A 15,599-nucleotide genomic window follows, 5' to 3' on the forward strand; every position below is an offset into this window, starting at 1 on the left:
TTGCGAGCCACCCATAGAGGTAGATAAAGAGATAAAATTGACTAACATGGAGAGAGAGAGAGAGAGAGAGAGAGAGAGAGAGTTCATACTGCCAATGCTGAACCAATGGCCTCCATGTAACTTCCTTGTGATGATTCAATGCTCCATGTTCAAACCTAGACGACCGAAGTTGAATCAATTGCTCTGACCCTCGAAAAAGGTAAGTCAAGGAGGTGATGGGCGCATTTAGCAAGGCATGGAAGGGAGTAGGTGGCGTTGGTCATGAAGAGGAGGTTGAGGAGGGTAGAATTACTGATTAGAGATTTCAAGATTTAAGGCAAAAAAATTTATTCTGCAGGTTGATGAGTTGTCCAAAGCAGCCTAATTAGTTTTACTTTGCAAATCAACACTCCCTTTCCATGAACATTCAATTTGATGTAGTGTCGAGTTGCATCAAATTTACAGGAGGAACTTCTTCTGCTTCACAATACCCCTCCTCTTCCTTGAAGCATATTGCAAAAGTTGTTTCCATTCATGCATTTTTCCAATGCAAGAGATGACATGTAAAATGTCATGTATATGGATCGTAAACAAATTTGGTATAAAAATTTGATTATCAGCATTACTCTTTTTTCTAATATTCAACGTAACTGCCAATATGCCAACTTGAATTGTATAGATATGCCTTCTCTGCAATGCATAATGAATTATAACTAACATTATTGCTCATCATGCTTGTCTATGACATAGGGGCTCGACAAATAATCTGGATGCAATTTTTATCCCTTTTTTTTCCCCAAAAAGTTTATCTTCAATATTACCACACACGCTTGTTGATGGCACACCTTTATATGGAGGAAGGCCACAAGTTGTGCACTATAACAGCTTAACCTCACAATAAAACACCAGGAGCCCTGGTTTTTATCAAAATTTAAAACAACTTATAATTGCAATCTTGCTCTAAAGAAACATTCTGAATAAAATTCTATTTCTTACCATTGAGGTCCCTTTCAAAATCAAGGCCTACGTCCCAACTAGACAGGATTTTCATCCATTTTTTTGTCTATAAGTAAACAAGAAAAGCCTAGTAAATCCTATTGTTATCAAGACCAATTACCACGCTGCCGCTTGGAAGAATCCCCCCTCAAAGCAATTGGTCCTGATATGGCTCCACTGGGACCTTGTGGTGCAAACCTCGGATATGGTTTTATGTGTGTTGAAGCAATAGGATACTGGACATGACTGCTTAATGGGCCATTCCAGCTCATTGTACCCCTGTATGCTTGTGGCATAGATCTCAGGAAACCATTTGAATTCTGAACCATCCCTTTCACCTTCCCATGTGTGGATTGGTCTATTTCAGTTGCATTCACCATTGAAGTCAGCGAGTCCACAGGTTCCGTTGGTGATGAGATCTTTGACATCCCATCATAAGATAAGACAGAGGCTATTGCATTCAGAGAAGCCTCTAGAAGTGGAGAAAGAACTTTCCGTGGATGTGTCACCTACAAAACATTTGGTCGAGAATTAAATGTTGGAAAAAAAATATTTGTGAAAATTTTCTCCAAAATAAAAAATAATACAAGAACTTACTTTGAGAAGGATTGCTGCAGATAGTCTCTCTCTAAGGCAGTATATTTGAGCAACATCAAGGGCTATTGATTTGAAAGAAAGCCACCGGTCAACAACGACCTTAACTGCATTGTCAGGAGAAGACATAACCTTCTCTTCATAATCTTCACCCAACTTATTATGCATTTCGATTTTGTCGTCATCACTTTCATCTTCATCAGCATCTTCATAGTCACTCTCATTGTTATTGTCATCGTCATCGTCATCAATATCCTTAATAGGAACCACTACCATCTCTGTTGCCAGCAATAACAATGGGAGAGGCCCAACAACACTACAGTTCCTAATGTGCATACCTCCATCTCCGCGGGTTATCTCATCAAATATGATCAGAGGTTGGTCACTAGATTTCGTAAATGATAACTTAAAGTTGGAGGAATGAGGATGCAATCGTACTTTCTCTCCACTAGCAGTCTCTACCATGGACCGGTTTGTATTCTTGAAAGGTGGAAGCAATCTTGCCACCATTGGATACAAACCAGAAACAAGGACGGCGTGGAGTATACCTGGATTGCGTTCATTCAAGCTACAATTTGACACATCTTCTGGAATGAACCCATGTCGGAGTAATTCATTTTGGAGTTGCTTACGCATTCCAAACAGCATATTCATGGTGCTGGAGGACACAAAATATTGAGAACAAAACCGGGCTTCTTGGCCCTTTTTCTTGGCATTCATCCAGCACTCAAATGCAGCTACCACTGCTAGTTGGTCGCTATTTCCACCAAACATTGAAGCCAGATGAGATTTAGCAGCTGCAGCTTTCTTTTTGTCATTTGGCAACATGGGAAGAATAAATGGATCTCTATAGTCAGAGGCACAGGCCAAAGTCAAGGCTGGATTAAGGCAGTTCAATAATATGCCAAAGAAAAGCATCTTGCAAATTAATGGATGAACTGGTAGAGAACCAAGCTTCTCCCCAAGGTCTGTAAGTTGTTCTCCCTCATGTGACAAGGCCCCGATATCTTGAAGAACAATAATTGCATTACGTATAGTTTCAAAAACTGGAGGGTCCAATGTTTTGCGTAGAAAATTTTCTATATTGCAATTTGGATCAATCAGTTTTGCCTGTCAATCACAAACAATACCAGCATTAATGAATGTTACATATCTATGGACAGACCGTGGAGCAGGTGGGGCCCCATGGTCACCTGAAGCTATTTGAATACACTACATATCCTTGATAAACATGGGTCCCGCCTCCCCTTCTCCCAAACAGAGGAAAAAGTTGTTTTACAAATTTTTAATACAATCTGTAACCAAAATTGGAAGCACAATTTAGGCCTCGTTTGAGAACAGGCTTTTTTAGTAACTTTTTGGTTTTTTTGCTAAAATGTGATGTAAAAAAACTAGTATGTTTGAGATGATTTTTTACGAAAAAATGTGCAAAAACTAGAGAGAAAAGAATCTTTGACTTTTTAGTATGGGTTTTTGACTTTTTGGTTTTCTTAGTGACTTTTTGATTTTTTGGCTAAAAAAGCCACTTGCCAAACAAGGCCTTAATTAACAAGATCTTTCAACTTTATGTAAACCCATCCCTGTCCGTCACACGTACTAATCCCACAACTTTACGGAAAAAGCCACAGCTTATGCAAATGCTATAATCAGGATTAAAATCATCATATTTGCTCTCCCATAGATACAAGCACGTGGAAGCCACAGCTATTTACTCAAATGGGCCCCACTCCATTGCATCTATATGGGTCAGACAAGTGAGGTGATTTCATCCTAGTAAGCAAAGGATTATAGTTATATATTGTTAAGAATGTGATAATTTTCAGTTTATACTATCCAACAAATCTTGAGCTGGAATTTCCACTTCTTGTAAGAAGAAACTATTAGCTTCTTTAGTAGGAGTCCCCATCTACTAACTCAAATGGGTCCTACTCTGCTGTATCTATATAGGAAAGATAAGTCTTTATCTATGTAGGAAAGATAAGTGAGGCAAATTCATCCGGTACTCGAAGCATTATTCTATCCATATAGTATTATCTTGTTGACAATCTAATGATTTCCAGTTTAAACTACTCCTTAACAAATCTTGAGCAGAAATATCTACTTCGTTTGGCAAACCAAGTGTGCACTATGTTAGGTATTCAATTCTACTAATTTGTATAATTAAATTCACTCTAGTAATGTTGGTTGCTTCGGTGTTAAATGCACTGTGGTTTTAGAGGTTTGGTTGCTTCAGTGTCCTCTCTGTGGCTGGTTGGGGGTGATTTTAATTTTGTTGGCTGGTTGGTTGTGAAAAACTTCTTGGTAACCCTATTGATTATGATGTTGTGGGGGAATTTTGTGGGAGCTATCTCTAATTGTGGTCTGATCGATGCTGGTTTCATGGGTAGCTGGTTTACATGGTGCAATAATAGGGAAGCTCTGAGAAGGATTTGGTCAAGGATGGTAGGGTTTTACTTAATGCTGCATGGATGAGCTTGTCTGTTGCTGTGTGTGTCCAGGCAATTAAATTGTCCAAATTCTGATCATTCCCCTAGGAAACATTTTTAGGAGCACGACTTCAAAAGGAAGCAACAAAGTTTAACATGTTCCCTAGGCAAGATTTTCAAGCCCATGACTTCTGTTAGAATATATAGTAAATGTTATTTTTTGTGTTGAGTAAGAGTACTATGGTCATATTGTATTCTATATATTTGCTGATGTTTTAGGTTTATAAGAGGAACCAAGGAACATGCGTTTAATAATATATATACAATCTTCTCTTTGTTCCTTCTCTCTTTCTCTCTAGCCCTAATCAAAGTTTTGCATACTTTTACACTTCAACTTGATATCAGAGCTCGATTCAACCTTATCAAAGTGTTTTTCAGTCACTCGTGATTCCTTTTGAGGTGATAACGATGTGCTGACGTCATCTTTTGTATGAGGACGTCAGCATGATGTCATAGATTGTATGGACGAGGTGACCTCTTCTTGATCGTCTTCCTTTTCTAATCTCAATGGTGATTTCAATGGATTTTTTTGAGACCATCTAATGTGAGTTTTCTATTTTTGAAAGATTTTTGAACTAATGGTGTCATATTTCTGATTTGCGATAAAGCTCCTTACCCAAAGTTTTTTGCTTGTTGAAACCTCTTCCTTGGGAGCCAAAATAGCCCTAGGAGGCTATCTGTGAGATTGTTTTTGCTTTATGTTGTTGCTAGGTCAATTTTTGACGATTTCTAGTGGATTTGCCTTGTTCGGCACCTCTGTTTTGGCCTTGGCTGATCATTTTGGCTCTTCCTTTAGGCTGGTTGGCTGCTTGCTGGTTACAGTTGATTGGTAATTTCCTTACTCCACTCTGTTCCTGTTGGTTGATTGTCCTTGTGTTTTGTATTTTTTTCCCTTTGCATTTGCTGGTTGTTCTCTTTCTCATGGCCGAGCCAAAACATGATGTGAAATCCTCCATAACTAAGGATGATGAGTTCCCCAAGTCTATTACCACTAAGAAATTGAATGGTCTGAATAATCTAGCTTGGGCTCATGCTGTTAAGATTTTCTTGTGTGGAAAGAAGTCGCGTTTTCTTACTGACCTTCCACCTGCTAAGGATGATAAAGGTTATGATGATTGGTTGAGTGAGGATTCTTGTGTTATGGGATGGCTTTGGCATAGTTTGGAGCCTAATGTTGCTACTACCGTTGAATTTTGTGACACCTCTAAGGCCATTTGGGACTCCCTTGTTGAGTCCTTTTCTAATAAGAGTAATGTCTCTCGAGTTTATGTGTTGTATGAATAGATTTTTGCTACCCTCCAGTCTGGCTGTCCTCTTCCTGACTATTATAGTGGTTTGAAGACTTTGTGGGACCAATTGTTGCAACACCGACCTTTTACTACTGATTTGGCTTAACAAAAGAAGTATTGGGAGGAGTTTATGATGGCATCCTTCGTTATGGGGTTAGATTTTGATTTTTCAAAGATCAGATTCTCACTAGTGAGACTTACCTTCTACTACTAATGCCTTTTCTCAATTGTTGTGTTATTCTTTGGGACAGGTTTCTTCCACATCTGGTTCCTCTTAGCCCTTGTCCTCTTCTGCCTTGATCTCTAGCAATAGTGAACGAGGGTCTCATCGAGGTAATTTTCCTGGCAGCACTAGTTCTCATGGATAACTCCGCCGGGGCTGTTAACAACTCCGCCGGTCCCAAGCCCGGGTTAAGGAGGAGGGTTGTGTGTTAGGTAGCTGTCAACCAACACGTAAAAAAAGCCGTTCGGATCCCTTATGAAAATGAATCCTACTTTGAATCGTTTAAATGCTAGGTCGTTACCCTCAAGTAACGCATTGTACCTGCCTCCGGGTGTTTCAAAAATGAGCAAAAGAAGCGCCGCATTAATGCCTGGGTGCGGTGAAAAATGGGCAAAGATTCCCGTGTTTTTCTAGACGAACGCGGGTAAAGAAGCTAGTTCAAGAAAACAGATTTAGAGTAGTCACTTGGAATATAGGAACCTTAACTGGTAAGACGATAGAATTGGTAGATGTTATGATTAGGAGGAGAGTTAGTATAGCTTGCGTACAAGAAACTAAGTGGACAGGTGAGAAAATTAGGGAAATTGAGGATACCGATTTTAAACTATATTATAGTTGTTAGAATTTCCCATCTTTACCTTCACCTACTCCACTACACACTCCACTTCACCTACCTCTACTCCACTACACACTCCACTTCACCTAACCCACTATCACCTCCACTACACCTACTACCACATTACCTTCACCTACTCCACTACACACTCCACTTCACCTACCTCTACTCCACTACACACTCCACTTCACCTAACCCACTATCACCTCCACTACACCTACTACCACATTTTCTTCTATATATAGATTGTATAGGAATTGTAATTAATGCATCTTGTAATCTATCAATCAAGACATCAATCAATAATACATAAATTCTTACATGGTATCAGAGCAAGGTTAAGAATTTAATATTTTTTCGCTTCACCGGCGGGCGGCAACCTCGCCTTGGCCGCCCGCCGGACCTCAACCTAGTCCGCTAGAATTGTCTACTACATACCTACCTCCTCATCATATCTTCATAACATCTCATTCTCTCTCGGCATCATAGTAGCCGTGATACTGCTCATACTTCTGGACAGCGGAGAGAACATCGTCTTTCTCGATCTTTCCGCCGACGCCGGTGGCGAGATCCAAGGCTCCGGCTTTCGACATCACTCTCCCCAAATAGTCCATAGCAGCTTCTCCACCGGAAAGATACTCCTAACAGCAGCGGAAAAAAGGTGTTTCCCTCAGCCAAACAAGGCTCAATAGCTGTGGTCCTCATCAAAATACGTGTAATTGCTACTCCTGAACTTGGTTTCCCTATCCTTGCTAACAAGCTTCTCAAATGCTTCCGGGCCATGTTCTTCTATGTACTTCTCAGCAGCAGTTAGAATGTCATCTGGCTTACTGAAGATGTCCTTCTTCCTTGGGACATACTAGACGTTAACAGTCTGCTGTGGGTTAAGAAAGAAAGGCCTCAAATAATGCTCATAAACATATGCAGCACCACTGATACTCTTTATGATGGTGGATATTTCAATGCCATTACAACACAGCACCTTGAAATTTATTTTATTTTATTTTCTTATCTCTCTTTCTGACCATTACAACACAGCACCAGCACACTTGTTCCCACCTTTCATCATGGTCTCCACTTTCTTTTTCTTTTTTTATATTTATTTTAATCCATCTTTTTTGAAAACAAAACCAATATCACTTTTTTTAATTCCTTAATTTATTTTAATAACATGAGTGGCCTCTCTTTTCCACCATCTCCCTCTTTTTCTACACAATATTTTTGTACCACCGCCCACTCCATGATTTCCATATTAATATTATTATTATTATTATTATTATTATTATTTTCACAAAAAAAAAAAAAAAAAAAAAAAAAAAAAAAAAAAAATTCATTCCAGTTGATTTTTTCTGCCTTACCACACCTACCATTCGAGTTTGCCAAACACACTTATTTTATTCATGTCAGGATCAACCCCGATCATAATTTTACACGAGAAAAAAAAAAAAAAAAAAAAAAAAAAAAAAAAAAAAAAAAACCACCATAACACACCCAACACCCACAGTGGGATTTTTCTTCTCTACTCTGCTGCAGATCTCTTCTTCTTTCCTCCGTCCTGGGCGGCCCTTGACGGTGCTGCCTCCGTGTTTCCTACGCCGCCGAGCACGTTCACTCCTCCATACTCCTCCACTGCAGCATACGGCGGACCTCCAAATCGGAACATCACAGTGGCCTTCCGCTTCAGCTCCTTATTTTCTGCTTTCAGCACACTTATCTCTGCTCGCGCATCCTTATACATGCGTTGGAGCAGAGCCAGCTGGGAATTTAAATGCTGCACCTCATTTGTCCTACTCTGCAGCCGGTTCGACAAATTTCTGACCACCGTCATGGTTTCCACGCATGACTTCAGAGTATACTGATTAGCCTCAATATCAGTTTGCACCGCCATTTTTTGCTCCACCGACCGCATCGGAAAGTTCAATGGAGCAAAACCAGAGGTGTTTGGTTGAGGTTCACTGGCCACCGCACCAGTTATTTCTCTTGTGGGCTCGTTCAGTTCTGGAAAGAGCGTGAGCAGGTTCTGGGTAGCTGGACGGGAAGAAGAGGCCATGTTTTTGGGTTGCTAAGTGTTTCAGCGAAATAGCAATTTCAGACTGGTAATGTTCGGAAGGGTTGGTGACAGAATGGCAACAAAGTGTTCCACAGTTTCTCTCTCCGCAGAGGCAGAGTTTTTTCAGCGAAGGGTTGGTTTCAGAGGTTTCAGAATGGTATGCCTCAGCCTCAGCCTTCGTCTTGGTTAAATAGCCGAGGCAGCCACGCGTATCGCGCGCCTCTTGCCGCCCGACAAACTGGCACGCCTTTTCATGGCACATCTTTTGACAAAGTGGACACGCCTTTTGATGGCACGCCTTTTGATGGCACGCCTTTTGATGAATTGGGCACGCCTTTTGATGGCACGCCTTTTGACAAAATTGGGCACACCTTTTGAGGGTGCAACTTTTTAAGAGTCCGACAAGACTCTGTAAACTGTCCCGACATTGATTCCGGTTAGTTTTTACAAGTGTCCGACAAGACTCTGTAAACTGTCCCGACATTGATTCCGGTTAGCTCCTTTATGGGTCCGACAAGACTCTGTAAACTGTCCCGACATTGATTCCGGTTAGTTTCTACAAGGGTCCAGCAAGACTCCGTAAACTGTCACAACATTGTCTTCTACAACGGTCCGACATGACCCCATAAACTGTCTTCTACATCGGTCTGACACCACCATACAGTGTCCTCTACAACGTTATGACACCCCATACAGTGTCTTCACCAACGGTCTGACACGACCATACAGTGTCTCCTATCCTTTTTTATTTTTATGTATTTTCTTGTTTTGTTACTCTCTCCAAACTCAAGTTGGTTAGTTTCTCTCCTCCTTGAGTTTGCGGGGGGCTGTTAGAATTTCCCATCTTTACCTTCACCTACTCCACTACACACTCCACTTCACCTACCTCTACTCCACTACACACTCCACTTCACCTAACCCACTATCACCTCCACTACACCTACTACCACATTACCTTCACCTACTCCACTACACACTCCACTTCACCTACCTCTACTCCACTACACACTCCACTTCACCTAACCCACTATCACCTCCACTACACCTACTACCACATTTTCTTCTATATATAGATTGTATAGGAATTGTAATTAATGCATCTTGTAATCTATCAATCAAGACATCAATCAATAATACATAAATTCTTACAATAGTGGTAAGAATAGACGCAGGAATGGGGTAAGAATCATAATTGCCAAGGGTCTAGTGGAGAATGTAGTGACGGTCATTAGGAAAAGGGATAGGATTATGTTAGTTAAACTAGTTATTGGAAGGAATCTACTGAACGTTATTAGTGCATACGCCCCCCTCAAGTAGGATTAGATGATCAGACTAAGAGGGATTTTTGGGAGCAAATGGATGAAATCGTACAAGAGATACCCATAGGAGAGAACTTGGTCATAGGTGGAGATTTTAATGGCCATGTAGGCATAGATAAACTAGGCTATGAAAGGGTGCATGGTGGTTACGGTTTTGGTGACAGAAATGAGACTGGAGAGAGTATCTTAGATTTTGCATTAGCTTCTGACCTGGTGGTGGCCAATACTATGTATAAGAAGAGGGATGAGCATTTGATAACTTTTAAGAGCCAAATAGATTACTTTTTAGTGAGAAAAATAGACCGCCTAAAATGCAATGATTGTAAGGAAAATTCCTGGAGAGAGCCTGACCTCTCAACATAAGATTTTGGTACTAGATTTATGTTTTAAAGGGCAATACCAAGCTAGGAAGGATGGTGGGCGTCGTAGGACAAGATGGTGGAACCTAAAAGAGGATAAACTAGAAATATTTAAGAATAGAATGGATAACTTGAGACGTGAAAGATGATGCTAATACTGTGAAACTCGATGGCCAATTGTATGAGGAGAATCTCAAGGGAAGTGCTTGGAGAGTCGAAAGGGACGGGACCCAGCTCTAGGGAAACTTGATGGTGGAGGGAAAAGGTTCAAATGGTAGTTAAGACAAAAAACGAGTGCTTTAAAAAGTGGCAGAAGGATAGAACTGAGGAAAACCTTAAGAGCTATAAATTGGCTAATAAGGAGATCAAAAAAGTATTAAGAGAGGCGAAGTTGAAAGCCTATGATGACCTATACACTAGACTGGATAGTAAAGAGGGAGAGAAGAGGGTATACAAATTTGCTAAGATACGAGAGAGAAAAATAAGATATTTTAATCAAGTTAAGTGCATCAAGAGTGAGGATTCTAAGGTATTGATGAAGGATAAAGAGATTAAGGAAAGATGGAAAAACTAGTTTGAGAAACTACTAAATGAGGAACATTGAGGTATGAGAATAGGGGAAGAAATGGCCAGTAATGCGATAAACCAAAACTATAGGTTTTATCGCAGGATTAGGAACTTTGAAGTGGAGATTGCACTTAAGAATGTGAAATCAAATAAGACTTTAGGACCCGATGATATCCCTATTGAAACTTGGAAGTGCTTGGGTAAAAAAGGGATTGCTTGATTGACTAGGTTGTTTAGCAATATTTTATTGACTAGGAACATGCCAGATGAGTGGAGGAAGAGTATTTTAGTGCCAATATATAAGAATAAAAGAGATGTCCAGAATTGCAACAACTATAGAGGAATCAAGCTAATGTGTCATATAATGAAAATGTGAGAGAGGGTGATGGAACGCCGATTGCAAGATATAACAGAGGTGTCAGAGAATTAATTTGGGTTTATGCCTGGCAAGTCAACAATGGAAGCAATTTATCTTTTGAGGAGAGTAATAGAAAAGTATAGAGAAAAGAAAAGAGACATTCATATGGTATTTATCGACCTTGAGAAAGCATATGATAGAGTGCCCCGATATATAATATGGTGGGTGTTAGAAAAAAAATGGGTGACAAAAGGTTACATTGATGTGATTAGGGACATGTACGAAGGGGTGGTGACCACTATTAGATCGCCTGCTGGAGAGAAAAATAAATTTCCTATCACTGTTGGGTTACACCAAGGATCTACCTTAAGCCTTTATCTTTTTGCTTTAGTTATGGATGAGTTAACGAAAAATATTCAGGATAACATGCCATGGTGTATGCTTTTTGCAGACGATATCGTGCTAGTAGATGAGACTAGAGAAGAAGTTAACACAAAGTTGGAGATTTGGAGAAAAGCTCTTGAATCGAAAGGATTCTGGATAAGCAAAACTAAGACAGAGTACATGGAGTGTAAATTTAGTAACAGTAACAATAACAATGAAAGCAGAGGAAAAGTGAAGATTGAGAACCAAGAACTGCCTAAGAGTGAACATATTCGTTATTTAAGGTCGATTATCACAACAGCGGGGGAGATTGATGCGGATGTGGCCCATAGGATTAAGGCGGGATGGTGTAATTGGAGAAGTGCGTCTGGGATACTATGCGATAAATGAATATCCACTAGACTAAAAGGCAAGTTCTATAGAATGGCTATTAGACTAGCGATGTTGTATAGGACGGAGTGTTGGGCAACCAAGAAACAATATGTAGATAAGATGAGTGTGGCTGAGGTGAGGATGCTAAGGTGGATGTGTGGCAAGACTAGACAAGACAAGACAAAATTAGAAATTAATGAGTGTATTCGAAAATGGGTAGGAGTAGCACCGATAGAAGATAAGTTAAGGGAGAATCGATTGAGATGGTTTGGTCACATTCAATGGAGACCAACAGAGGCAATAGTGAAGAGATGCGATACTGTAACGGTAGAGGGGAGTGTTAGGGGACGGGGTAGGCCTAGATTAACGTTGGCTAACATTGTAAATAGAGATATGGATCTACTTAATTTAACTAACGAAATGGCCTTTGATAGGGCCGCGTGGAGAAGAAGGATTCATGTAGCCGACCCCATTTGATGGGACTCAAAGCTTGGTTTGGTTTGGTTTACTAGTTCTCATGGATCCCATACTGGTTCTAGTGGTTCTCATGGTGGTGGTGGACGTGGTATTGGTGTTGTATCTCATGTGATCGAAAATGTACTCATTGCGGTGCCTTAGGTCATTTTGAACCTTGTTGTTGGTAGAAATATGGTAAACCTGATCATGTGAATCAGGTTATGGATGCTTTATCCTCTCAGTCGACTTCAGTTCCCTCTGAACCAGGTGCTTCCCCAGCTGATTTTTATGATGCACTCACCACCCAGATTAGCGAGCTTACTAAGATAGTCAATTCTCTTCGTACTACTTTTCCTTCATCTTCTACTGCTACATCAGCTAGCTCAGGTAATATTGCATGTATGGCTCAATCCTCTCAACCTTGGCTTTTAGACTCCGGCGCTAGTTCTAATATTTCTAGTAATTCCTCTTTTTTTCATACTTTTCGTCCTGTTACCTGTAATATTATACTCGCTGATGGATCCTTCCGACTTATTAGTGGCCAGGACACTCTTCAACCCACTCCATCTCTCTCCTTACCCTCTAGTCTTTATGTCCCGTCATTTTCTTTTAATTTGCTTTCTGTTAGTCAATTAACTAAAGTTCTACAATGTTCTGTAACCTTTTCTCCGCTTCTTGTGTTTTATAGGACCCTAGACCAAGAAGATGATTGGTTTGCGGCATGAGAAGGATGGTTTATATTTTTTGGACACTGTTAGTCCTCCTCCTTTTGGTTCTGCTGTTTTAAGTGCCACCGTGTCTCCCTTGCAATGGCATTTCCGTCTGGGTCATCCATCCTTAGCCAAGCCTAAGTTAGCTAATCCAGGTTTAAGCCATTTGTCTCAGCTTGAATGTGAAGCGTGTCAGCTCGGCAAGCATCACCGCAGTTCTTTTTCTAGTCGCAGTATTAGTCGTGTGTCAACGTCTTTTGATTTAGTCCATACCGACATATGGGGTCCCTATCGCACTCCTACTATTAATGATTTTTTTTTTTTATTTTGTTATTTTTGTGGATGATTATTCTCAGATGACTTGGTTTTTTTATTACGGCAGCGTTCTGACTTGCCCCAAATAATTTCTAAGTTTTATAATAAAACTTTTACTCAGTTTGCGAAACGCATTAAGATATTTCAGTCTGATAATGCCTTAGAATATGTGCAATCTATTGTGAATGGTTTTTGTGATGCTCGTGGTATTATCCATCAAACTAGTTGTGCTCATACATCGCAGCAAAATGGTATTGCTGAGCAAAAACACAGATATTTGCTAGACGTTGCCTAGACCTTGATGTTTAACATGCATGTTCCTAAACAATTTTGGGGTGATGTTGTGTTGATTGCCTGTTTCTTTATTAACCGCATGCCCTCCGTTGTTTTACATAATCAGTCTCCCTTCTCTCAATTATACCCTAATTGTTCTTCGTTTCCTTTTCCTCCTCGTGTTTTTAGTTATGTGGCCTTTGTCTATGTCGTTGCTCTGTGGTTGGATAAATTATCTCCCCGTGCTCACAAATGTATTTTTGTCGGCTATTCCCGTACACAGAAAGGTTATCGGTGTTATCATCTCGAGTCTCGTCAGTTCTTTATTAGTGCCGATGTTACCTTTTTTTAGTCCACCTCTTTTTTCTCCTTATCTGGTCAGCAGTTGTCAGCGGATCTTATCTCCTGTCGTGAAGGGAAGACATCCATTCCAACTCCTACTCTTCCGATGCCCTTTGTTCCCCCTGTCATCTTCCGTTGGTTTAGATTCTTCTTCGTCATCTCTTCTACAGGTTTATCAGCGGTCCCAAGCCTGTCGCGTGGTTTCTTATGGCCTGGCTACTTTATCTTCTATGTCCAAGGTTCCTTCCGCTTCTCTAACTGTGCCATCTGATGATGATTTACCTATTACAATGCACCAAGGTAAACGTACTTATACTCAGCATCCTATTTCTAATTTTGTTTCTTAAGCTCGTCTTTTCCTTAGTTTTCACTCCTTTGCATATAGCTTGTCTTGTCTTGTCTTTCTATTCCATCTTCTTATCAGTAGGTTATGTCGATGTCGGATTGGAAACATGTTGTGGATGAGGAGATGAGTGCTCTTCATCAGAATCAGACTTGCGAATTTACACCTCTTCCTTCTGGGAAACCTGTTGTTGGCTGTCGTTGGATTTATACAGTTAAGTATCTACCTGGTGGTGCTGTTGAGTGGCTTAAAGGCCGTCTCATGGCCAAAGGTTATACTCAAACCTATGACATTGATTATCCGGAGACCTTCTCCCCTGTGGCTAGCCTGAATTTTGTTCGGATTCTCCTCTCTGTTGCCGTTAGTTAGTCTTGGCCTTTATATTAGCTTGATATAAAGAATGCCTTTCTTCATGGCAATCTCAACAAGATCTATATGGATCAGCCCCCTGGCTATGTTGTTCCTGGTCATGAGCATATGGTTTGTCGTTTACAGAAGGCTTTGTATGGTCTTAAACAATCTCTTCGTGCTTGGTTTGATCGCTTCAGTACCCATTGTGCTTGCATATGGGTTCTGCCGTTCTACTTCTGATCACTCTGTTTTTGTTCACTAATCATCTACTGGGGTTATTGTTCTCATTGTTTATGTGGATGGCATCATCATCTCTGGAAGTAACTCCGTCAGTATTATTGATCTGAAGCTTTATTTGGATAAGCAATTTCACACAAAGGACTTGGGTAATTTGCGGTACTTTCTTCGGATTGAGATTGCTCGCTCCCTCCTCTCGAGGTTTGTTTTTTTCTCAACGTATGTTCTTGATCTTCTTGCTGAAATTGGTCTTATGGGCACTCGTCCCAGTGATATTCCTATGAACTCCTTGGTTAAACTTGATGGTGAGATTGAAGAGTTGTTTCCTGGTATTGGTCAATATCGTCGTTTATTTGGGAAGTTGATTTATCTTACCATCACTCATCCAGATATCACTTATGCTGTGAATGTTGTTAGACAATTTTTGCATGCTCCTCATGAACCCCATTTTGATGTTGTGTTGAATCTTGCATTATCTCAAACATGCTCTAGGTCGCGGTTTACTTTATCGTCCTTCTTCTTCCTTGATTATCACTGGCTTTAGTGATGCTGATTCGGCCGGTAGTCGGACTGACCGTCGTTCAACAACCGGATATTGCACCTTTGTTGGAGATAACCTTGTTACTTGGCATAGCAAGAAACAACTAGTTATTGCTCGTTCAAGTGCTAAGGCTAAGTATTGTGCTATAGCGCATACCACCTCTCAGATGTTATGGGTTTATTATCTTTTGCAGGATTTTGGTATTCGTGTTCCTACTCCTATGAGCATGAACTGCGATAATCAAGCTGCTATTTTCATTGCCAACAACCCCAAGTTTCATGAGTGTACAAAGCATATTGAAGTTGACTGTCATTTTATACGAGATTTGTTGTTGCGTCGGCAACTTGTGGCACCATATGTTCGCTCTGATGATCAATTGGGTGATATCTTCACCAAACCACTTGCTCGTTCTTTATTTCAGCGTCTCTCTGCCAAACTA

General features: G+C 40.4%; 1 protein-coding gene across 1 annotated transcript in view; it reads right to left on the reverse strand.

Annotated features, from left to right (window-relative positions):
• Positions 1-897: 897 nt before the first annotated feature.
• The window catches only part of LOC114258608 (DExH-box ATP-dependent RNA helicase DExH6), a 31,227-nt gene continuing 16,525 nt past the window's right edge, over positions 898-15,599 (reverse strand). The window contains exons 13-14 of the mRNA XM_082883463.1: positions 1,573-2,679; positions 898-1,484 (exon numbers count right to left, since the gene is read on the reverse strand). Of these exons, the coding sequence (XP_082739589.1) occupies positions 1,083-1,484; positions 1,573-2,679 (1,509 nt within the window). The 3' untranslated portion in view covers positions 898-1,082. The remainder of the gene's footprint in view (positions 1,485-1,572; positions 2,680-15,599) is intronic.

This window comes from Camellia sinensis, chromosome 8 (assembly GCF_055761805.1).
Source record: "Camellia sinensis isolate YWXY chromosome 8, ASM5576180v1, whole genome shotgun sequence".
Taxonomy (NCBI): Eukaryota; Viridiplantae; Streptophyta; class Magnoliopsida; order Ericales; family Theaceae; genus Camellia; species Camellia sinensis.